This window comes from Cuculus canorus, chromosome 1 (assembly GCF_017976375.1).
Source record: "Cuculus canorus isolate bCucCan1 chromosome 1, bCucCan1.pri, whole genome shotgun sequence".
Taxonomy (NCBI): domain Eukaryota; kingdom Metazoa; phylum Chordata; class Aves; order Cuculiformes; family Cuculidae; genus Cuculus; species Cuculus canorus.
In genome coordinates, this window is record NC_071401.1 from 63,769,268 (window position 1) to 63,795,113 (window position 25,846).

At 41.7% G+C, this 25,846-nt stretch overlaps 1 protein-coding gene across 2 annotated transcripts in view; it reads right to left on the minus strand.

Moving 5' to 3' along the window:
• SH3RF3 (SH3 domain containing ring finger 3) overlaps window positions 1-25,846 on the minus strand; it is a 251,544-nt gene that overhangs the window by 14,792 nt on the left and 210,906 nt on the right. For both annotated transcript variants that reach the window (XM_054051428.1, XM_054051439.1), the window contains exons 7-8: window positions 24,243-24,493; window positions 19,960-20,264 (exon numbers count right to left, since the gene is read on the minus strand). In XM_054051428.1, coding sequence (XP_053907403.1) covers window positions 19,960-20,264; window positions 24,243-24,493 — 556 coding nt within the window. The remainder of the gene's footprint in view (window positions 1-19,959; window positions 20,265-24,242; window positions 24,494-25,846) is intronic.

The following is a 25,846-nucleotide window of genomic DNA, read 5'->3' on the forward strand; positions in this document are numbered from 1 at the left end:
AAAATACCTTAGAAGTTAAGACACAGAAGAGCTAAAACGAAGCATAGTTGTTATCACAAAGACAATGTCCACTGATTTTTGAAGACTAGAGTCTAAACTACACCTCCAGATCCCATTCCCCGCATACCACTAGTTCCAACTACATCCACTGTTTAAAAGGGTGTTCATCACTTACAGGATGAAAGGATCCATCCTGCCAAGATGCTCATTCAGGCAGAATCTGTGGGCTCTAAGGGAAGCTGGCCATATGGCATCATCAGGTCAAAAATACTAAATAAATTCCTGTGGAAACAATAGAAAAGCAGACAAAACGCCCCTGATAAACATCTTCCCCAGATGGGAAGGGGCCATTGTGGTAACTGTGGTAGGTGTTCATGCTGGAATTCACCTGAAGCACCAGAAAAATACATCAGCGTTTCTCTCACTCTTTAATTAAGAAATATCACTGCTGTCATCATTATATCAAAATTTAAAGCTCTTGGTGAAATTGCCAAACTCTCCTTTCCCTATGGCACACTGAAACAATAGCTCTAATGATCCCTGCATACTGTGTCAATATGCATTTGAAGGTGTCTAAAGGTCAGTGACAGAACACAATAGCCATTGTGAGGCTTTGGAGAAATGGCTATTGTGCAGCAGTGAGCACTTTGAGCCTTTTTAACTGGCAGCTTTGCACATGCAAAGTAACTATGTGAACTAAAGCCCTGTATAATGAACAATTAATATTCCTATGTGGTAGCAGCTTTTCTAATTTTTGCTTCTCATTTAAATACCTTGGCAAATTTTCATTAGAAAAAACCTTGAGCAACTTGGACCATTTATGGCATAGACGCAAAAATCTTTGGAAAGAAGGAGATGCATATATTCACACCCATCTGCACATTAAAAAGCAGATGAGTCTGGCAGTCATTCAATTTTGTTTACAAGAACGGCTTCCACTCTGCATACTTAGCCTTGGCATAAATATCTATACTCAAGCTACCATCCCTTGGATAACAGAGAGCTATAATGAACTTGCTGATGTACCCTTTGTTCTACTTCAGCAAAAGGAAAAATAATTCTTTTTAGCCTTTCTTAGTCCACTGTTTTGTTAGGCTTTTAAGACTAAGATCTGTGTCCTCTAAAGAGAGAAGATGACTTACTTCAGTTGTGAAGCCTAGTCTTGCTAGTCAAAACCCGAGGAGTCCCATGCTTCCCATCGTGGCCTTGGGCAATACATTTAGAGGTAAACAAACACTAACCACTTTGGGTGCCTGGAGATTAGACATTACATCCAGCTCTTTCTCCCCTTGAGTCTGGCAAATGCTCTCAGCCTTCTGGTATCACATTGCCAGATCCTCTGCTGATGCTTCTCAGAGCACTTCAAGGACTGTCAGGAGCTGATAATTTACTGAGATGCCTCTCATGAGAAACAGATTGGGATTGAACCTCCTGTGATCAGCAGTTCAACCTAAACTGCTTCATGCCTCCTCCTCCCATCTGTAAAGTGGGACTAAGTTAAAACTCCTCTTTGTGCCATGGGAATTCGTTAATGACTTCAGTGTTACAAAGTTGTACATTTCTTTGAGAGCAACTGGTCTTTCTCCATGGCTTTAATAGTAAAAAAAGAAAAGATTTGGAATGGGATGTTAGGATGCAGTCCCAGTAGTGATTTATTGCAAATGTCAAAGTATTATGAATTCATTTAATATTTAGTGTAATAGCAGCCATCCTTCACAAGAAATTAATTTAATATTTATATGGCTGTCCAAGACAGTCCTTTCTTCAGCAGTTTCACTGTAAATCAAGGAAGCATTAATGGGCATAAATACTGTAGAATAAATCGACACTGATTGGTTACAGACTCTGTGGGTTTTGAAAAGAGATAAGAAGTTTACAGAGGACATATTTGATGACTTCCAGGAATTAAGTTTTTGAATGAAAAAAAAAAAAGATTGTTTTCTTTTTCCATTCACAGACAACTGTTTTATTGTTTTCTAGGAAATCTGTAATCCACTGAACCAGCTGTGTAACTATTGAGTTTTCTTTGTCTAGTAGCTATGTTTCCAATTGACTGCAAACTGTGTTTGACGTCCCTACCTCCTGAACCTGCCAAGGTCAGACCTTTGCATCTGTGTTGATGGATGGATTCACAGTATGGACAGCACTTCTTCCATCTCCTGGTTACTGCCCAAATGTTTAACTGAATTTAAATCACCACCTTTGTGTTGCTCAGATTTTATTCTAGGAGGTTCAGAGCCAAAACTTCCAAACCATTAATTTTAAAAGGATCAATACCTTCTTCAAAAAAAGCAAAAGAGTAGAATTAGCTCTTTCAAATAAATCCCAGGCTCTTTGTAGTTAAGTAAAAAAAGGACTGTGAAGACAGAAAGAACAGGTAGGTCAGAATTTCTTACTTTTCTTGCGAAGGCTACACTTGAGTCTCTGTTCCTACGGTGTAGTGCAAAAGATTTTCAGTGGAAATCAGTTTCTGGCAGCACAAGGGTGGGATAGGCAGCATTTCTGTGCCCCTAAAGCATACACGTGGGGAAGCCAGTACTTGGATAGGTGCAAGTTCCCCTTGCTATGTCACTCGGGGAACATTTGACAAAGTGAACACAGTCTGAGCTTAAGAACTCATAAAGGAGTAGATCAAAATTAAAGTCTCAGATATGTAAATGTTGAAATATTTTGATTCGCAGTAATTGGGGATGATTTTTCCCCTCATTAATAACCCCACTTGAAGATAATAACTAGCTCTTCTTTCAGCTTCAGAGATGAGATGAGCACAGAATGCAGCTACTTCATTGATGACTGAGTGATAACGGAGTCCCTGTCTGCAAAGTAATAATCATGCCACAATCCAAATACCAATTACATGTTCTGTGTATATTAATAAAGAACTTTTTTTTCTTTTTTAAACCATCCTAACAAACACAAAAAAACCCCCTGTTTTAGTTTTCTTCATCTGCAGCTCCTAATATTTAATTTCCTAGCTATCCAGGCTCATTAAACAAATGAGGAAACCTTACTGCAGCTGATAGAAAAACTGTCTCCAGCCACAGAAAGGAGGTAATTTCTCATGCAACACCAGTTAGATACATCAATAGATAAGACAGCCAGAGGGAGAAAAAAAGGTTTAATTTAAAAATGAAGAGAAGAGAAACAGAACTGTTTAAATGCTGCTGTGAGCCCTACAGAACAAATGAGGAACTTGTCTATCAGTCAGTACCTCCAAACCACCGTTTTTATTGCTTGTTTCATTTGGTCAGTACTTGTTTCAGTATGTTGAAGTTAGTGACTGGAGAACAGTGCATTTTTATTATGATTCCAGATTGACTGCTGGTGACTGATGCTTGCATTGAAAGAGTAGGTGGTATTTTGGATTTCGTCCTTTAGGAAAAAAAGCTATTTGGATTTTTAAAATCTGTAAAATTATTTGACTTGAGATTTTGATAGTGATTTAAAAAGCCAAAACCAGAATAATCTCAAATGAAAGCTTCAGGTCTGAGATGTCTTTGGATATATATCTATCATTTGCAATTTGCCACTGTTTCTCATGAGGCATAGATGAAATACTGAACGAGAAAATAGTAACTACTTACTACACAATTACTTCTGGTTTTAGGGAAATACCAGTTTTGTATCATACAGTGTATGGAAATACTCGCCAAAGATTTAGCTTTTAATGGAGACAACTGCTTCTGGCCAGAAGTCTATTATTAAAATCTCACTATACAAGGTACGTGCCAAGGAACAAAAAGGATTTTATGATCATAATATCATTATCTTTTAAATCTCAGTGACGGTAACATGCATACATATAAGCACAAACATACTAGACTTACAGTAACAAATTTGAAAATAACTAGTATTAAAGCCAGGAGAAAACAAGTAAAATGTCTTGCAGCTAGAACTGACTGAGAATTTCAGATGTTTTGAAAACAAAACTGTGAAGAAGAAATTAGTGTTCAGATCCCAGTAGAGCAAAGCACATAGGCACTTCATCATGTGCTTTTGTCGAACTGAGGCGGATGCGAGGCTCGAGAGACTGCTAAAAGAGATATTTGAATATTCAATTTAGATGGAATATTAGATCTTTCAAATGCTGGAACAAAGTTAAAGGTTAACTCAAAGGGGAAAAAAACCCTGCAGAGGAAGTAAGGAGTCTCAGGTATTGGTGAGCTTCCTGGAGGTTGCTGAATTCTTAAAAGATAGGAGGTAAAAGGAACACTAACATGATTAACGGTGAATGAAGGACATGATCTGCTACAGTGATATTGTCTTTTATTGGTGTTCGATGAAGGGAGAAGCGGATGGATGGATGGATGGATGGATGGATGGATAGTTTTACATTTCATTGCTTTTCCTGGTGTGGTATGTAGGGAATAGGTGACGGTCATGGAAAGGATGGAAAGTTTTAAGATAGGCAACTTACTCCATGCCCCAGTAACACTTTTCAGTGATGTTTTATAGTGGGAACAGCTGAAACAGAACACCAATGAACTGAAAACTATAGTCATGATAAAGTAACTCAAAATTGTTTACTGATAAAGTGAAATACAAGGACTACACCAAAGAAAGTGATGAAACCATGGTTCTCACGAAGCCTGTGGCAGCATTTCCACTTATTTCCAGGCAGTCACACTCTCATGAACTAAACTCATATGGATATGCTTTAGTTCAGATTTTAGTCCTCTCTTCCCTTGGAGTGTAAGCAAAGTCTTTGGGGACACAAAGGACAGGAGCAGGCATTACATCATTTGACATTCAAGTCCCTTCTTCACTGAGCAATCCACTGGATGTTTGATTATCCTACAACAAGTAAGGAAACTTCAGCACAAAGCACTGGGATCTCCCCTTCTCTGCTCCATCCTCTTGCCCCTCCATCCCTCATCTCTGGAAAGAAAACTCAGCACCCTGTAAGGCTGGGTACATGCTAGGAATCCCAAGTGGAAGCAGGAAACTACCTCAGAGTAAAAAGCCAAAATCCAACCCACTTTTCCCTTAACCAATATCTCCTGCTGGCTTAGACACATTCTGCTTGTCAGATTTTGTGAATTCATTGTCCAGGCACTTAATTCTGCTCCCACATTAAATGGGAATTACAAATTCCAGTGTGAAGGAAGAGCCATGAAGGAAATAAAGCTCCATACTCAGCAAAAGTTAATGCCTATTGTGGAACTGGCCAAAAATCAAATACAGTGTGCGCTCTGGGAATACAAATCCCAAATATTCCCATGCTACTAAAGACTCTAAACTGCCTGTTTTCACACAGAAAGGCAGCGCTGATGTTCAGCACTGTCAAAAAAAAAGAAGATTGACAATTGTTAGTGAAGGTCTAGAGAAAGAGGTAAAAACCATCTGTAGAAAACAGTGCCGCAGGAAGCTCTGCCATGCCTATCTTCCTGAATGTTGTGTCCTGTTCTGGGCACTAGAGCTGGAAAACAATATTGCACAACTGCGAACAGCACAGAAAAGGGCAGCAAGGATCATGAGAGGTGGGGAACAACTCCTGTGCATTAGAGGTGCCCGCTCGGAAAGCAGACAACACACAGGAAATATGAGAATGGCTGAGAAATCCCTGACTGCACAGAGAAGGTAACTTGGGAACAGATTGTTTTTTTCCCACAATTCAGGATTTAGGGGAAACCTAATGAGATTATCAGGCAAATGGTCAAAGCTGAAAAATAGGAAGCACTTTTTCCCACAACACATAATTAAATGGAGAATTACTGCACACAGTATCATGGAAGTATGAAGAGGTTCAAAGGGGAATAGACAAATTAATGTTGAACAAATCTAGCAAGGGCTGTTAAAATAATGGTATGGGTCCAATGTCTGCTTCAGGAAGTCCCAACAGGTAGAAGAAAAAGCACTTACAGCATACACAGCCTCTACCTTGCTACAAAGAGAGAATGATTGCTACGATAAAAAAGAAATCAGCTATTTGAGCAAGAGCATAGGGAACAGGAAAAAGACAGGAATGAGTCCTCCCCTGTGCCCTCTCAGCTTTGGGAAATCAGCTATTCAGAGACTTCCGCAGCTGCAGGGTCTGAGAGAGGGCAAAAGGCAGCCGGCAGGATGCAGTGTCAGCCAAGGAAGAGACCCAAAATGTTGGGAACTGCAACCCCAGAGCACTTTTACAGCCCTGCAACTGCTTTTCGGATTCCTCAGCTCCATCGCTGCTGTGCAAAACATCATAGATCAAGGGCTGCATGAAGGAGCCATAAAAGTATCGGTGGTGGTGTGGACAAGATCCTATTGCTTCCAAGTGCCCAGCTTGCTTCCTAACCCTGCATTGTGCTGCCTTTGTACACACCAAAGCTATCATGGAGGTCTCCCACGTAATGCTACACCATGTCTACCCTAAACTGAAGCTCAACAAATGTTAAACCTTTACTTTTGCATAAATCATGTATGACTAAATGATTTAGGCAACTGCGGAACACTGTGTTTTCCAGAGATTTTAAGCAAACCAGCTGGACAGAGTATGATCGTGCTTCTGAAAATTTAGGTTCATTTATTCAAACTAGAGAATAATTTATCACAGCTTCACTGACAGCAGAGGATTCTGAAATGAGAAAAAGATGTATAAATACATTAACTGTTAGACAAACTGCTTAGAATTAGTGTTTTTAAATAAAATGATTTAGACTGACTGTTTAGCTTGCTGCTCCTTGTCTTTCATAAAGAACTGAAAAAGATTTATTGGTCTTGGGGAGTACCGGGACCAACACTCATGTTTTGCAGAAAGCCAGAGCAAACTCACTCATTGAACACCTGAATGAAAGAGAATCAATGACAAAAGTCAGGATGTGCTTTGACATACTCAAATCTCACACGTAGTTAGCTCTGGCTCTCCCCATTCACAAGGGATAGACTTAATTTCAGAAGCAAATAGTTAAAATCGCCTGGCCTTGCTTTGTAATCTTATTAAATGACAGGCAAGTGAGACTTCTATTTTTATGGAAAACAGAAACACGTGGGTAAAAGGTCATCTTCTTGTCCCTTGTTGATGATGTGTCTATTCCCACTTGGTTGATATTGTTCCAGCAGCTGTGCCACCTCAGGCTGTAATTTCAGCACTTCTAACAAACTAAATGGTATTGGGTTGGCCTGCGCTCAGAGGGAAGGTTGCTTGTGGAAAATTCAGGTATCACAGGAGGTATATTCTTCTCTCAAAATCAATTTCCCATGGAAGAGAAAAATCGACAGGATTTGTGTGTACTAGACACTGGAACACACTACAGTGAAATAATCCCTACAAACAATTCATCAGTTTGTAAAAGGATGCATTTAGCTAGAGGATAAGTTGTCAGCTGAGACTGACAGAACATATCACACCCGCATGGACTGTGGCCTAGAGGTGACAAAAGTAGAAGCTCTTCTTGCTTAGGCAACATACTTCTGAAAATGCGCTGGGCTTAGCACTGCTGCTGGGGCAGCCTGGATTGAGTGAGGGGCGGGGATGGGAGGGATCATGATGGATCTCAGGTGGTCTGACATTGCAAAAGCAGGTCCTTGACACCATCAAAGGCACGAGCTCGAAAATTCTGCTCTCTGAAGGCTGCCCTCCAGTTTTGGCAACTCCCACAGCATCAAATTTGAGCATTTGAAAAATGATTCCTAATGTATTTCATGCATGAAAAAAAATCAGGTCTTGCCCCTGCTCCCTCCTGACTTCATGACAGTGTTTCTCAAACAAGGCAAGAAACACTTTATCAGCATCAAGAAGAGAAATACCAATGGCCTCAAGCTGATGGCGTCTCTTCTGGGAGTAAGGGAGAGCTCAGCCTCTCCACACCTGCGGGAGTGCAGGCAGTCCCAGGTGCTCTGTATCCATGGGCATTGTGGACATCGCTGCACCCAGCAGCACCACACAGGGACACACTTGTCCCGTGTGCTGAGGTGCAATCAAATATTACAGTGCATAAGCTCTTCAGGCAAAGCAGCCGAGGTTTCTACAACCGCCTCTGTCAGCTGTGCTACAGGCACTTTCAGTCCTGCTATGATTTCAAGCAATGCCCTATGAAATACTTCTGAGACAGACTGAGGTGGCTGAAGTCCTTTTGTCTTACAGGGACCCGTTGATAACATATGTTCTTTGAAAAAAAATGAGGAAAAAAATCCCAGAATTTTTTTAAAGGATTGCAAAGTAAGCAGATGTCAGTGTCAGTGGAATGCCAGGCATGTAACTGACAATTTCTTTGATAAAGTGACCTGGGCACTGTGGTTTTTCAAATGTCAGAACACTTGAGTTGTAATTAATTGTAAGATTTGCAATAGCAGAAGACTTCCTAGATGCCACTTAAGCCCTGGCAGTGTTTGCAATAAGAGCACCCTCTGTTCAGTAGAAATTTGATTTAATCATTTTTTCCTAGCTTTATCTTTTTGTTGCTTATAAAATAAAAATGGAGCCATCAAAGACTATTTGCTAAAAAAAAATCGCAATACCCTTATACTAAAATCACGTCTCTAGGAGAATAAAATTCCCCTTTCTTAAAAAGAGCTGAGCAAAAAGGATCATCAATGCAAACCAGAGCTAACCAAGGGAACAACTAGAGTATAGGTAGGTAAAGGGAATCAATAGTACTGTGATTTCTTTTTCCTTTTGAGACAAGGCTGGTTTTGCATTGCAATCCTACCCCTTCGTTATATCTTCCCTTTCTTTGCCCGTTTTATCCGCTTATTTTTCACTGACATATGACGTGCAGGTATGACCATATAATTAAATGTAATTGAGTTGCACTGATTTAACTAACTGCCATGTCACGCGTATTAACTAAGCCAATGTCCTCCATTTCCTCATCGTACCCCAAATGTGAGACAAAGCATGTTAGCTTGAACATCAGGCTTAAGCTGATTTGGGTAACCCAAAATATCCAAGGACACGCTTTATGCCAAAGCTGGTAGTAGGATAATTCCAGTGGTGTAGCCCGTGAGCAGCATTTCACATGGGTTACACACATAGTCACAACTGTAACCTCAACAGCAATATGGAGACAAATTTGTTGCCTGCCTGTAGCATGCTACACAATTAGGCAGTGACATCTGGTCAGTGTTTTCACATGTGACTACTGCAGAAATAATTAGCAATGACATACATATACAGCGTATTCCTCTTTACTCTGCCAGCTAGTTGACTGATGCAGAAGAAGCCAGTATGACCTGAAATAAAAAGTGGATCCTGCCAACTAACAGCAAGAAATGGTCAATTTTAACACAAAAGCTCAAAAAGCCTCTGTGAAGATGTTGGTCACACACCTCACATCTGAAAATAATGGAAACTTATAAAGATAAAATCACTACCGCACTGGGGCAGAAATGACAGCTTTGTCGTAACAGTCCATCTCTGAGCCCACCCACCATAGATGAAGTTGAAAAACCATTTACACAAGATAACAGTGCAAGATTTCCCCTTGAACGCAGTAGTTGATCGACTGGTGGTCTGTACAGACTGACAGCCTTTCTTATTTTAATTTTAGCAAAACAGTGTGGGTAAACATTGACTTAGAACTGTCTCATCTTCAATTTGATCATGGTTGATTGGAATGTCTCTGCCTATAGAGATAACAGAATTAGTTGTCTATTAGTTAAGCAATCATGACTTCTATTCAAGCTTCTGTAGTATGATTACTTTGCTGTATCTGACAACTTGCCCACAGCAGAGCAGGCAGTTTGATGAATACCTTGCACAAGTTTGCTCATTCAACTTCTTCCTGTTAGGACAGAAATATGTATGTTTGAGGGGTCCCTTCCAGTCTTGCACTCTCCTTTTCAACTCCGCAGCATGCATGCAAGAACTCACACTGCAGATAACCAGATGCTACTGGTTGCTTTGCTATGTGTTCCAGTTAATGATTTTCTGTCAAACCAAGAGGACAGTCCCAATGCTAGTCAATCTTTTTATTACTTGGTAGGTGAGATAGAGAGGGCACTTCAAAAACCAGCAGTGGGCACTGAGCTGATTAACTGCGTAAGCGGTTGGAAGACCTACTGGTTTTAGCTGGGATAGAGTCAATTTCCTTCCTAGTAGCTTGTATGGTGATATATTTTGGATCTGTGATCACATAAGGGTAATAAAACACCCTGTTTTAGTTATTGATGAGCAGTGCATGCACAGTATCAAGGTCTTTTTTGTTTCTCACTCTGCCCTGTCAGTGACTGGGCTGGGGGTGCAAAAGAAGCTGGGAGGGGACACAGCTGGGACAGCTGACCCCAATTCACCAGGGGGATGTTCCAAACCATATGACATTGTGCTCAGCAATAAAAGCTGATGGAAGAAGGAGGAAAGGGGTATATGTGGAATGACAGTGTTTGTTTTCCCAAGTAACTATTAGGCATGATGGAGCCCTGCTTTTCTGGAGGTGGCTGAGCACATACCTGCTGATGGGAATCAGTCAACAAATTCCTTATTCTGCCTTGCTTATACATACAGTTTTCACTTTACCTATTAAAATGTCTATCTCAAACCATGAGTTTTCTCACCTATACCCTTCCAGTTTTCTTCCCCTTCCCACTGTGGCGGGAAGCGATTGAGTGGCTGTGTGAGGCTAAGCTGCTCGCCAGGGTTAACCCATAACAGAAGAAGAAACAGGGTAAGATCCAGAAAAAAAATTCCTAAAAAGGAGAAATTATTCCAAATCAGCATAGTGAAATTTGCATAGGCATGAATGACATGCTACTGTTAGGAAAGAGAAATCAAATGCACAGATGCAAAATAAGGAATGACCGGCTGGCCAGTAGCTCTGCAAAAAGGGAGTTACACAGGTTCCCGAACTCGGTGTGAGTCAAGATGCTGCTGTTAAAAAATGCAGGCTTCATCTGGAAACATATTAACGAACATCTTATATGCAAGCCATGGAAAATGCTTATTCCATCCTAGTTGTCCCTAACAAGGTCTCAGCAAAACTCCACACTGGGGCACCACTCTTTAAGGCTCCAGCAAGCTGAAGACTGCCCAGAGGAGAACTCAAAAGTGTAATCAGAGGCCTAGAAAGCATAACATGTGAGGAAAGGCTAGGAACTGGGCTCAGTGCAGCTGAAAGAAGAGAATTCTTGAAAACTGAACATGTTATTAGTTCTTTAATATGTGGAAAGCTGTCAGGAGAAAGCTGATCAGCTGGAGCAGGATAGGAAGAAGCAAGATTAATCTGGAATCCTTAAAGATTCAGGATGAATAACAGGGAATTGTCTGGCCCTAGGCATATGAAAGCACAGGAGAAGATTGCTCAGGGAAGTTGCACAATGTTCTTAATTGAATTATTTTAAGAGAACATAGACATTTGTGGTGGATGGTTGGCACACACGTGACTTTCTCATGGCTGGTGAATGGAAACCCATTCCAAACCTGTGGGGCCACCATCCGTCCTGTATTCTCTGTGCCACTTTTCCTGCTGGCCAGCTGTATCTCTCGACCAGGTTGCATCTAAGCCTGCCAATGAGGCCTATCTGGCTTAGATACAAAACCTGTCCAGAAAAATTTAAAAAGTTGGAAAATCATCTCTCTCTTTTATGTCCTGATCAAAGCCAAGCTTATGCATTTCCCTTGCCACAGAAGGCACCATCGTATTCATAGGATCTGCCTGACCCCCCCTCCCTCCTCGCTTCTTTTTCTGTCTCAAAACTTAAGATATGAAAAATAACATGATGTTGTACAGGAGGGAATAGAGATCTCTAAAGTCATCAAAAAAACCAGCTAGCTCCATTTTAAAATACACAATTTCTGAAATGATCATGAATTGGGACTAAAAACTACAGTACAGGAAATCTACTTTACTACAAAATAAGTTGGTCATGGACTCACATTAAATTACTTCTCTCCCTGGGGCATCTGGTGAGGAAGCCCAATGCCATTTTGCTGTTAGTGTGCTTAATACAGTGAGCTCTGAATGAAGGTTAATATTTTAACTTCTGTAGCATTAACTTACAGAAACATATCAGCGAATACAAACCAAACAAAATGCAAAAACGGAAAGCAGCAGGTTGAGTTCAACCCTTATAATGAATTGTTTTTTAAAAGGTTGTTTGCTTGACAGCCTATATTAATTGATTAGAGGCAGCCTGCCAACATAGTGTCTGAAAAGCAACTTTTGCATGGTGTACTTTCTGAATTCCCGAGACTGATCTTTTCTCCAGAGGGCATAATAAGAGTGGGGTTTTTTTTCAGTTCTTCAGAGACCAGTACTGACTCCATGTCTTGACTTGGTCTGAAGGGAATTTACTAGATGCTTGAGACATTCTGTCAAAAAAATAACCCTGACTGACTTTAAAGTGGCTTTACCAGTTGGTGGAAGAAAAGCTGAGAGCTTGTGAATCTTTCTGCTGCTACTGCAAAATGAAAAGTAAACAAAAATGTACAAAATAAGATAAATGTCCCTTTGCTATAACTTGGTTATGCCCTCGAGTTACACGATAAAACCAGAAACATGCTGCAGATATCTGCTGTGTGTTATAAAGTGCTGTTCCTGCAGTACTGATGTCTGCCAGAAAATGCAATTTCATTTAGTTTATGTAATTCTTCTAGCAGAGCTTACTGAAGTATTTCTGCATTGATGCTAGATATTTTAATTTTTTATTTTTACGTGTAACAATAGGGAAAAGCAAGGAAAAATACCGGTACATGTGTGACTGAAGAAACAAACATGGGCACTGAAAAGTTGATTATAGCCAATCTTCCCATGAAAGTTCAAACTTTGTTTCCATAAAACAACTGCATTGGTACTTGAGATACTTGTATTTAAGTGAATAATCCCTGTTGCCTCTCCATGATTTAAGACTTAGTGGCTTGTGAATTCATAGCTGGAAAACCACTGAGGAAAGCAAATGAGTCCTGGACACCTGGGAGGCCAAAATGCAACCAACTCTGACACATTACACATTGTTTCATTGTTTTCAAGGCATCTAGCTTCTTACTGTGTTTTCCTGATGGAATAGCTTCATCCTGCACATTTTCCTTCACGCGAATGGTGGGGCAGTGGCAGTCCCATGCCAACCCTGTGTTACTGCTCCAAGGTGGAAAGTGGAGGACAGGAACAGGAACAGCATTTGCACTCTGGTTTTTTTTTAACCTATGCATGAGAACTGAAAGTTTGATATTATGAAGAAATGCGGGATCAAACCATGTTCTTTAGGAACAGAGGGCAGAAGCTGTGATGGGATGCTCAGCAGCTGAGTTGTGTGATCTGGGATGGGGATTGGCCCCTACGATCCCTTAACAGCCAGAATGTGTCAGTGTCTCCCACTGATACTACAAGAGACCTTACATTTCACCTGACTAATCCAAGAAGGTGCTTGCCATCCCCTCCTCCAGCCTGGCCCCATCCAGTCATCTGGTCTTGCATGATTCCTTCTGCAGGCAGGGGGATGCCATGGGAACGCCAGTGCCGGGATGCTCACAGGCAGACATACACACGCACTTGTGCACACACACGCCTCCAGCCTTCTGCTTCCAGTGTTCCCTTGCACGCTCTTTCTTTTGTCAGTTTTACTTTCTTCCCCAAGCAACACTTAGGATTTAGTAAAAGCCCGTGGGTCCTGTTTTATAAAATTAGGTCTCTATAGGTGCCAGAGAAATGCTGTGTCTTGGCCTCCAAACAAATTTGTCTCCAGTTAGTGGATAAACTGAATTTCCTCTTGAAGCTAAAGCCCTCTCCATCTTCTCTTCCCCTGGTTCTGCTTCCCCTTACAGCTGCAGAATGCAGCACAGAACCACTTGAAACAGCGTTAGAGAAATCCACTGTGGACACTTGAGAAATCCTGTGACAGCACTACGAGACAGATAAGCAGAAGCTGGGAGAGGAGAGAGAAGAGGAATAGCTTTTGGAGACTGCTTGGCAGCAAAGTCAATGCTTGAAATATCTGTGGGGAGTTTGAAAGCATTTCTTAACATCAAAAATGTGAAGAAGAAAAAGAAATTTTGATCAATGGCTTATTGCCCTTGATCTAAGCAAAAGAATCCTAGCCAGTCAGAAATAACAGAGATCTGTTTTATTGTAAAGCTAAGGTTTACTATGTTTTGACAGCTGGGGCTCATGCTTATGGCTGGGTTATTTGCCAGCCTTAAAATATTCATCAGCGAGTTGCCAGGTCTTTGTCGTTTTAAACTGAACTCTAGCAATGCAAGAGAAGGTGCTGGAGATATTTTAAGCGTGAGTTCTTTGCTCTAAAACAGAACTTTGTGGCCTGAATTCACATGACAAGAAAAAGAGGTTTGCATTCCCTGGCCAAGTTTCTGGTGAATCGTTTGCTGGTCACAGAGCCAAGATTCGCTTTCTGGAGCATGGGAAGCAGTGGCTCATTTGTGATGAAGACAACCCCCTTGCCTTTGTTGAGAGGAAATGGATTAACAGTATGCATTCTGTGTACAAGTTTTGAAAGAACTGAACCAAAATGTTCCAGATTAAAGAATCCTTACCAAAGAACAAATTAGAACACACATTACACCAAAAAGTCAAATCTGACTCAAAATTGTTGGTGCAATGTTAGCGTTGGTGGTTCCAGAACCAATTCAGATGTCCTACAGAGTAGTAAAGCAAATTAGTGTCACAGAACTTGTTCTTTATCTTTTTTGATGCAAACTTTTACATTACTATTCCCATGATACTTCCTCTTTATGCTTTCTACATTTTGATACAGTCATACTAAGAATTTAAACCAGGCTCTTCTGGTCTTGTGTAATTTGTTCATTCTTTTGACTTGCACTGCTTTCATTTAGTCACTTAGTTGTTATTGTACCATTTCATACCCATAAAACTAAGGGGATTTTCTCAGGTGAACCAGTTATAAAGTAAAAAATAGTAAATCTTTTCATATCTGCAAGGAAGGCTGAATTCCTCTTCCAAAAATTGAGGGTCAATCGTGTTGACTTTGTATCTGAAAAATCTACTTCCATCAACTCTATCCTTAGCTTTCCTCATTTGTCCCATGGTGACCACTATTTTTGTGTTGTCATTTTATATCTACAAAGCCCTTGCAAAAGCTCAGCATTTCGCTTTCAAGACTGATCTTCCACTTTCTGGATAAGGAATTCAATTTCTTTAGTGGATATGAAGTGATAACAAACCCTTTTCATTCAGGGACAAGTTAATACAAGAAGAAGTTGCAGTGAAGAGGCTAAGAGTAAGCAAAAACTAAAAGCAAAAACTATGTAGGATCAGGTCCTTCACGCAGTTTCAGTTCTACCGAATGATAGGTTAAACAGACACCTTTAATATGAAGTAATGCCAAAGAGCATCTCAGAGTTTACAAAGCCAAATTTTCAAAGGGCCTTTGATCTAATCTCCAGCCCCATGTAAAGCCAGGGTGGGCAACTAACCTTGCAGATGGCAGGTCTGCACTGAGGGACATTGCCTGGTGGGACTGGACCCCGGGCTGCAAATCAGGGGAAGGCAGACTAAGGCATGGGCAGAAAGGGGGAGTGGTGGAGAGGGAAGAGTCTCTGGTCATGTCTATACTGGCACATGAAACAAGGCCAGGTTTTAACATTAAACCCTTGTCCACAGCAATTAACCGATGTGGTTTTGGCTTATATCAACTAGCAGTCTCCCAGGACAATGCATGGGCATAGCTTGGGCCACACCACATACCAGGACTGTTCTCAATAAGCAGCCTGGATGCAGTTATTCTATTTTGAGTGGAGAACAAAGCTTAGAAATGTGTATGCAAGTCATGCAGGGACACTTGCAGGAACAGAAAACCGGCCTTGACTTGTTTTATTTTGTAATGTAGTCCTTACACCAGGATCATGACAAACATGCTACATCATTTGAGGAACACAGCTATTTTGAGCAGAAGGACCAATATCTGAGAAAGTGACTGTGCTGAGAACAGAAAGATATTTACTGATTCAGTCTTCACATGTTAAACTGTTGGTGCACGTTCAAAGTCATTTTCTGAAGACGCGCCTCTTGTTATCTTAACATCAGTAAACAGCAGCCCAGTGTATTTTCCTATTTGTTTTGACTTGCTTATCCAGATTCTCTATATATTCCAGGAACACAGTTACTAATTCTAAAGCTGCAAATAGATTTTTTTTTCTCTGAGCACACTTGTAAGAAACATTTAATTTTATGTTGCCAATTTTAAAATATTTCTACATATTCTGGCTAGGCAAAATAATAAGGAATTGATGTAACTCAGTGATGAATTAATAGCTTGCTCGCTAGAGCAACCTCCTATTTTCCTCTTTAGCAGATATTGGGCCAGACATTTTGGAAGAGTTTAATCAAAATCCTCATTGAGAGCCAAATGAGTGGATTTTAAAGAAAGTTTAATTACAGTGACCAAACCACCCAGTGTGATTTTCTTGATTTGATTAACGTAATGAGGAGCACATTTAATGAGAAATGCATTAGTTCATTCAAACAAGTGGTTTTATCAGAGGTATTAAGCATCAGTCCAGATTATGTACAGCAAAAATTGACCGAGGTGAAAGCAGTAGTCATGCCATAATTACAAGCTTTCAGCTGTAATCTGCCAGCTGAACTTAGGCAGTGCTCATCATGACTGAAAAAGCAGGATCCCCATTTTAAAAAGCCCCGAATACACAGGGTTTTGCTTTAATTCCATCTGGGATCACCATCCCTTTCTTTCAGATGTTTAGAAGAATCAGGAACTGAGATTGAATTCTCTGAGTTTCAGATGGTTACACAAGTAGATGTTATTAACAAATGATGAAGCAAGAGATCAAAGGACTCCTACACCACTCCCACCCTTAAAGGAAATGGATTGTTCCCCATTTGCTCTCTCTTTTACCTCTTTCCTGTGCCTGTGACATCTTTGGGACACTCTTATAGACTGGGAGTGGCTATGGAATAGAGTGACTTTAGGGGAGAAGTCACCCCATTTTCCTTCTGGGGAAGGAAACCTCCTTCTTGGAAAAGAAGAAAAATTGACCTCGAGCAGAAAATATTTGAGAAGAAGAAGGAAGCATCTCCTTTATGTCTTGCTCATTTCAACTGCCTTCTTTAGATACATTTCAACCCCTGTATTCTAACTTTTCTGCTTCAAGACTCCTCCCCGTGGGCTTTACACAGCACCCTTCACCTTCATCCTCCTCACTGGCACTCTCTCTGTAGTGACTCCTGATATATCTCCTGGCAGCTGCTAAGGCTCTTCCCTCTTCGATGGTGCCCTGTCCCCCATTACCTCTTTTATTTCTGCCATGTTCCCTTGCCTTGTTTAGTCCTAAACTTGTTCTCTCTGTAGTGTCTGCACTACTCCAGTGTGAGCCACCTTTCCTACTGCTTTGTACGTGTCCGTATATCACTGAAACAGCTTTGATTTTCAAGTGCTTTACTTCTAAGCCTGCTTAGTTGCCTGGGCACTTTTCGAGAACAGTTAAGTACTATCTATTGCTCAGTCTTTCATCAGCTGCCACCAGCAGCTGACAGAGAGCAGCTTTGAAACTATTCCATAAGAAAAGAGGCTGGTCAAGGAGCTGGGAAGTGGAGCACAAGGCCAGTTGCAGATAGGATCCTCCACGGGTAGGTGCATACCGACAAGTGAAGACTGGTGTGGGAGCCATATTTTACCTCCTGCTTAAGTCAGCAGGAATATGACAGTAAGACACTATTCTTAGGATGCCTAAATGAAAGCAGGTGCCGAGGTTCTCCTGCAGGTTTGGAAGTCTGGATCAAGACCTCCAAGAAATATGTTGAAGTAGAGAACTAGAGATGTTAAAAAATAGACCTAAGGATTTATTTTGTATGTCAACAGAAGATGAGCAAGAAAACCATTCCTGCTGATCTGAAATCATAACTTTTAGGATTATTTCTGCCACTTACCTTTAAACCAAAAAGAAACTAAAGTAAAAATTGAAATTGGAGTTCCTTGATTTTAGAGAAATCTTGGGATTTGCTTCTATTTGACTGCTGCACACCAACAGGAATGCGTGATACTGGCTTATAAATATTTGCACAGAGGAAAGCATTAACAGTGACAGCCTCACCAGTACACTCAGCAAAGATGTTGCCAAGGTAAAGATAATTCTGTCTTGGAATAAGCAACCCAAATAGTGTATACAGACTCACTACAGCAGCTGCCCCTCGATTTCGCATTTGGTACCCTAGAATGGAATCTAGGTGGGAAATCATAAAACATAAACTGGTAGAATATCGTATCTTAAAATGCTTTTTTTTCCACTGTCTCCCAGCTCAGCTTGCAAGCAGCAAACCAACCTTGCTAAACTTATCTTTTGAAGAAAATTTGCCAATGACCAATATATCTGTCAGTATCAGAGTGACAAATGAAAAAGTCGCAACCTATCTCCATAGCCCTCAAAAGAAACATCTTCTATAATAGAACTGTGAAAACCAATGGATCTTCAGTGTGTTTATCCCCAAATACAAACTACTTCCTACATATTATGTGCCCTCTGTACTGTACTGCACTCAAACTGACCATCAATGTGTGAAAGAAAAAAGTAGTTAATAACAAAAGAATGTTTCCCAAAACAGCCATTGTCCCTCTGATCATTCAGCCCTTATCCTCAAGGGAATTCTACAAAAGAAACAAGAAAGACTAAGCTGGGTTTAAAATAAATAGTTTGATGGGACACCAAAAATTGTTGATTCCAAAAACAACGCTAGTTTTATGGCACACTACAATTTACCTGAGATATGACTTGCTAATCTCAGTTTCTCAGGAGATAATTAGCTGTGCATTTCTCTGTCCTGTGTTCAGTAGAGCTGAAGACCTCATTACTCCTCCTCTTACCAACACCCTTTCTGTTCCTTTTATCTCAAAGTACCTGAGTGATTAATATAATGAAACTGAACTCAGATAAATTCCTTCCTATCTTTGCTTATCTGGCAATTTGCCAGTTATGTCCCTACTTCTGGTTTTTTTTTTGCTTATCAGGTATACCGATAATAGATATTGCCTCTTTCCACAGATTTTCCTTCTCAGTGTTATGTCTGTTCCTTATTTACCAAAAAACTTGCCCAGCCAGCCTTCACTTTGAAAATATCAAGCATGGTTCCAGAGTTCTGACTCACGGATTCATAGATTCATAGATTCATAGATTCATAGATTCATAGATTCATAGAATCATAGAATAGTTTGGGTTGGAAGGGACCTTAAAGATCATCTAGTTCCAAACCCAGGGAATATATGGAAAGGATTTTTTGCCCATCCAGAGGAAAAGCAAGCCCGTACCACTTCCTCCTACTCAGTTACAAACCAGGATCATGCCTCCGTCAGGCCGTTTGTATCAATGGGCTCTGCTAAGCATTTTCAGCATTGATAAATGGGAACTGCTAAGACAACGTAAACATCTGATGAAAGCAAAATATTTGCTAAGAACCTAAAAGGCTGGGTGCATAAAGCAGCCCTCCATGCTGTCTTTCTTTAGCATGGTGCACAAGGGATGGGCACTCAGCTGTCGGTCCCACTGGTGGTTCCTAACATGTTGAACAGTGTATTGTACCAACATCCCTATGAGCCGTGTTTAATCACCTTCTGCCTGTTTGGCTGGACCACTGCAATGAAAGTTTCCGCAGGAAACTACAATGTTTCTGGAGCAGTAAAACTGCTCCTGTCACTCATGACCCAGCATTTTACTGTGACTGTGGCACCTGCCCCAGGGCTCGTAGCACCATCAGTTTCTTCCACATAGTGAGGCAGGTGGGTTCTGATTTGGCCATCTGGTTTCAATGACCAAGAACTCACTATAAGATCTTTCTGCACCACTGTAAATTTGCAGATCTGGGTGCCAATCATTGAAAGAAACACACAAATTCAGCCCATCAGTGGCTCAACTTCATTTCTCACCTGCAAGAGAGCAATGTGAGAGCCGCGTTGGAGATGGTCGCGGAGGTAAAGGATGAAGCACGAAAGTAATATGAGTAATATGAGGATGCTTAGGCTGGCAGGTGATGAAAACCATTTTCTGCCCTCCTGGGCAGCCACAAGGTCCCTCCTCAAATGCCCCATGTGAGGGAATGCGGGGCACAGTGGGGATGCAGCAGCCCTTACCTTCTCATTCTTCCTTTCCTCAGCCTTGCTGGCGGGACCAGGGCTGACAGAGCCACCCAAGGGTCCACCGCCTGCCTCGCCGTTGAGGTGGGCTGCGCTGACGTTAGGTGGGGTGATGGCAGCAGCAGCAGAGGTGAGGGGGATAAGGGGCCGGGTCCCCGGCATGGGCGGCTGGTGGCTGTGCTGTGGGGATATGGCAGGGTGAGGCCGGATGGCTGCTGCTGGCAGACGGGAGGGTGAACTGGGTGTCCGCAGGGGTGAGACGGTGGCAGTCGGCCGCTCTGGGGCTGGCGCCGGGGTGTGAGCTGCGGAAGGAAGACAGAGCATGGTTAAACCCCCATGCACTGCCAGACCTGGTCCTTCAGTGGCCAGTGGTGCCACGAGGTGCCAGGGACCGACAGAGATATAAGCTCTTAGCCTTAAGCCAGGGTATCGCAGCCTGCAAGTGTTTCTAGCTAAATCCTAGAAATCCTCCTCCTGGCTATGAAAGTCCTGTCTGCAGTCACCAAAATGGTTGGACTTCCATAGTGACATGACTGGTGAATGATCTGACCATCCCTGCCCGTGCCTATAAAGAAATAAGAAGGCTACTGTGTTTTTAAAATACCTTATCTACTGCTGAGCTGTTTTCTGAACCTCCTGGACCTTCCCTAACCTGATAGGTTTTGGAGCAATGCAACGCAGGTCCTAAAGATTTAGCTTAGATGATCCACACTGGCCTTGCAGATGGCAATTACAAAGGAAGGTCTCTTGTTTCAACCACAACAAAATGACCAACAGCAAATCACTGTGCTGCACAAGATCAATTAAGCAGAAACCCACTGGAGGATTTCTGAGTTCAGCCTCATCTCTGCCAGCAAAATCCCTAAGGGACAATGCAGTGCCTTTTGGTCTTGCTGCTGCTGCTGAGCAAACCCTGCCTACATGCACTAGGAACCAGAAATTGGCGCTCATCTGTTTAACAGTGACCATGACACACTGCCTAGGTCAGCTTTCCAGGTATTCAAGAGCCAGTCGCATGCCTCATGTTGTAGAAAGTGTGACAAAGCTCCAGGTTCATTTTCACACTTATGTTACCTTTGACTTCCAGGCTGGTTGAATGCTTAGGTGTAACCTACATGCAGCACCACTTTAAGTATGTACAGACAAGAAGCGAAGTCCACACTCTAACATTCCCTCACTTAAATGATTCAATAGTAGGGACAGCTGGAAAACATCCATTTTGTGAATGATTGCAAGGTTTCATAATGTGACTTAGTCCTACCTCAGTGCAAAATTTGAACCTCTGAGCATTTTTCCGAGCACAACCTACTCACTTGCTCCACAATAGCCTCTATTCTAGTCAGAGCATTCACCTGAGAAGTGAAAACATAGGATACCGTCACTGAGCTTTTCTCCTCTGTAGAGAACAGCTCTGGGCAGCTGTCTATTCGCTTTGTAACCGAAGCCAGGATAGCTTCATGGCTGAAGTCTAGTTGATCCACTCCTGACAAAAAGCTTTGAGACCAACAAATTAACTTTATTCTTTGACCCAAAAAATTTTTTTCTGGAAATTTTGTGATCCACTCTGATCAAATTCATCCAAAGGATAAATTTTTACACAGGACCAGCTGGAGTTCACGTAATCTTAAACTAAACAACAACGCTACAACAACTCAAACCATTGTTTTCTGTTTCTATGGTTTACAGTGGCACCCATTACCAGGGACAGAAAAGACAAGGAGTACCATTAATCATACTCACTATGCCAGCTGAGCGCTCCTGCCAGGAGGGAATTGCATCCCTTGGCCTTACACCCTTTATCTGAAGCAATATTGAATGTGATCGGCCAGTGATTATCAGATTAATACCTCCAAATTTTCTCCCTCATGGTAATTCCTTGATTCTACCTTAGTCTCAGCAAATCGACCAAACTTTCATTAACCAGCCTTGAACCTGATGTGATTTTACCATATAGCATGAGGAAGGGCCTAAAAGTTGTTATTAAGACGCCTTCCAGATTATTCCTACTTCCAGCTACTATTTCCCCCTTCCTGGACTACCAAGAACATATATTGGAAAGTGCAATTCCTTTCCAGAGTGCTAGACAGGGCACCACTGGTTACATTGAACTGATTCCTTCTTTCTGATTTTCCTGTTTGGAACCTGTGTGATGAGCAATGACTGCTGCCAGAAATCTAATTTTCTGGGATAGCTAAGTTTGCAAGGTCAAGGTTTTGAACTACTGGTTGTAGTAAGCAACGGCTTTCCTAAACTTAGAGGAAAAGCAAAATAATAGAATGTCACTGCATGTACCTAGATGCAGAAGACTGATTTGATAATCATGTTAGGTACATTACTTCTCTCGTATAGGATTTGGTGTTTCCAGACATGAAAGAAAGCCAAAACATGAGAAACAGTAAAATAAATGGCCTAGGAAAAATCAACTCTGAACAGAGCTCTCACATTTTATTCTGTAATTTCATCTGCTTACTGTTACAATATATGCTTTTGCTTTGGAATCTTTGGATTTGGACTGTGCTGGATCAAACATGCTATTAATTAGCAATGCTCACTGAAGGCTATTTTTGTTCTACATCACTTATATATCACTTTGAGTGTATTCCTATATTAGCGTCCTTTTGCAAAATTGATTTGTTACTCATGTATATTGCAAGGCAACAGAAACGTGATTTGAATACTGTACCAGCTTACCTCTCTTGAAAAGCTTTTCCAAAAGCCAGTGTGCTTTGCCCTGTCCTGCAAGACTAAAGAGACCTTTTTGAGGGGTGCTGGTTCACAGGATACTGGTGACAACACTCATTATGGAGAAAAGTACCGTTAATCATGAGAAACTTCCTTTCTTTATCCTCAAAAAAGTTTATTTAATTAAAACAACAATCTCATGAACCTTCTGGAAGGGCTGGAAAACTCCCTGCTTAGGAGGTTTTGTAGCAGCTCTGTGCGCCCCAGATCACCCTGCCTCTCAACTCCTTGGCACTTTAAGATGTCAGTGTAACCTGGAGGAGCAATCTTAAATCAGGGAAGCTGCTCAAGGTGTAGCACAGCAGCACAATGGAAGGAAGGTGTGGGACATGCCAGGTGCATGGGGCAAAATCATCTGTCACCTCAGTTTCAGGAGAGTCTGTCTGCCTGTTGACATGAACACAGGAGCACCAAATGCTTCTGAGAGCCTTGCCCAAGAGGGGACATTTCTACCTTAGCACTGTGGGAGGGTGGGCTTTTGGAAGAGTGTGACTTGAGGGGAAAGCATCATTTCCTGAACTAGACAAAAAAAGGGTAGAGTATTCCCCAGTGCAACATGGATGCCATATAAAGTCCTGCCACTGTTTGTTGAGCAGAGGACTCTGCGTTGTTCGAGATTCGGATTCATACCTATTTGACTACATTTTCTTCCCTTTGGTCTGGACTGCAGAGGAGGTGAGATTAGACAGTCATAATGATGCCTTCAGGCTTCAAAGGGTATGAATCCATGACTGACTGACACTGCAGTGTACTTCTCATTTGCTTCTGCCCTGTTCTCCATCTAAGACCTCAGTTTCAGAATTTAGAGACTTTAGTGATCTGCCTTTGTAAACACAATGGCTCATATCTCTATAAAATATCAGAAACAAAAATTTTTAAATTTTGCTATAAAGTTCCACCACAGGATTTACTTTTACTTTATTCAACATCAGAGCTGTTTAACATCAGGGAAAGGGGAATAAATTTTGCTCTAGAAAATTGTGCTGTACATCAGAAAGGGAACCTGAAAAGAATAGAGGCCCCCTGATGTGAGAAGTTCTCATTCTCATTTAAAAAAGGTGGCAGTATTCTTCAGATCTTTCACTTTATCACTAACACTGGGTCCTGTTCTGCCTAATAAATATGTTTCATCCTTGAAGCCTAATGAAGTGCTTCTTAACTTTAGGTTGTATATTACTTGCCCTACAATAAGGGCAGTATTTTTTTTATCACCAAGCCAACTGGACTCAGAACTGTTAATCTCCTCAGTACGCAGGGTGCTTGCTTTCACTCAAATAAATTGTATAAATATTTGTAAACACTATAATCTATTTCAGCTGTAGCAACAGAACAATCTGATAAACACAATGTGGTTTCCAGGAATCAATAGAAGCCCATAAATATTACAAGCAAATAAAACACACTCTATGCCACATTGACTGAGCTCGGACTAAAATGAGAAAGAAAGCTTTGGGGATGCTTCGAGAGCCTTGCGCTTGAGGGGTACAATGTCAATCCTGCTGATGCAGGGTGAAAGGCACCGGCGGGTGTGCACATACCCATCTGCATGGCATTGCGGGCTTGGCTGGCTGGCTGCTGAGCTGAATACTTCAAGCAGTTATTCAACTGCGGAGAGGCCGCCTGTAGCTGGGGATGCGTCTGAGGCACAGTGATAGGAACAACTGGTCTGACAGCTGTAGTAGCATTGGTGTGACCAGCCCCGATGGGGTGGATGGTTCCTGGGGCTCCTTTTGTTGATGGAGCTCCCCCTGCTCCACCGTTCCTGGGCTGCCCAGCTCCCACTGGCACCCTGCATGGAGACAAGGCACAGTGTAAGCATGTTGCAGAGACCCCAATTCTTGGCCATCATGCTGATAAGCACCTCCAGTTACTTAAGGAGTTCAACACGATATCCTCTCAGGTGTTAAATTAAACAAGATATAGATATATATTTCTCTTTCTAGGACATGGTTGTAAGCATGCTGGAGGACATTTTCAGCCCTTTATCCTATGGGAAGAAGTGCAGGGTAAAAAAGGAAAAAGATGTTTTTTCTCATCATTTCTTTTGTTAAGCTACATTTCTGTTTAAATAGTTCCTAGTAAAATCACAAATCTAAATTCAGAAGAAATGGGTATCTCCCAAATGTCATTCTGTGTGCCAGAGGCTATTTTACAGGCACTAATGGAGTGATAATTAAAACAGACTCAGAGATCTTTTCTTAGGCTCAAACATGCATACAGCCCCACAGGGAGGAAAAAAAGATGGCTAACACCAAATCTGTGTGTGGCTGTTGAAAGGGACTGGCAAGCAGCAGACTTGGCAGGACTTGGCTTGGCTGAACGCTTACCCTGCTGATATAACCAGCCTTAGCTCAGACTTGCCAAGGAAAGGCAAAAGGGAAGGGAATGTAGCTGACCTTGCTGAAAAGGAAATCCAAACAATAACCAACCTCTCTTTCACTGCTCACTTAAACTGTATGCATTGTTTGTATTTCATTTAAGTGGCTGGGGAGACCTCAGAGGGAAGGAATGAGGCTTCTTCTCCCGTGCAATGATTTCAGCCTAGAGTAGGTCTTGGTTCTCCTACCACTGAGCTAGAAACTCTCTGATCTGGGCAGGAAGACACTGGGCAGGACAGGACACAAAGAGGCAAACTCAGTTGGTATTCAGCAGGCCTCTCTGAGTTTCTTACTCAGATTCCTGAGTAATTTCCTACCCCAGCAGTAGATACCATGAAACCGGGGTATCATTTTGTGCTATTCTCGTCTTCTGGGCTGCTCCATGTTCCAAGGTCCTCCTCCAGGATAGGACAGCAGAGGGGATACGATATAGAACAAAGTATGGTGGAGGAATTGGAAATGAGACAGTGCAAGTGATTGGCAAAGAAGGAGAGGATAACAGAAAGGGTACAAGATCAACCCATCAGGGGTGGGACTGAAAGAACTTCTGGAGCCCCAAAATTGTTCTACAGGAACACACAGAGGGGAAGAACAGAAATGCTGAACAATTTGGCCCAATTCAGGGGACAAGAAAGACAGAAGAAGCAACCCCAAGAAAAGAGTAGGAAGAGAAACAGACAAGAAAGTGAAATTCTGATAGAAAGAGACCAAAACACAGGCTGAAAGATTTGCCCCAAAAGTGCAAAACATAGCCATGCCTTCTG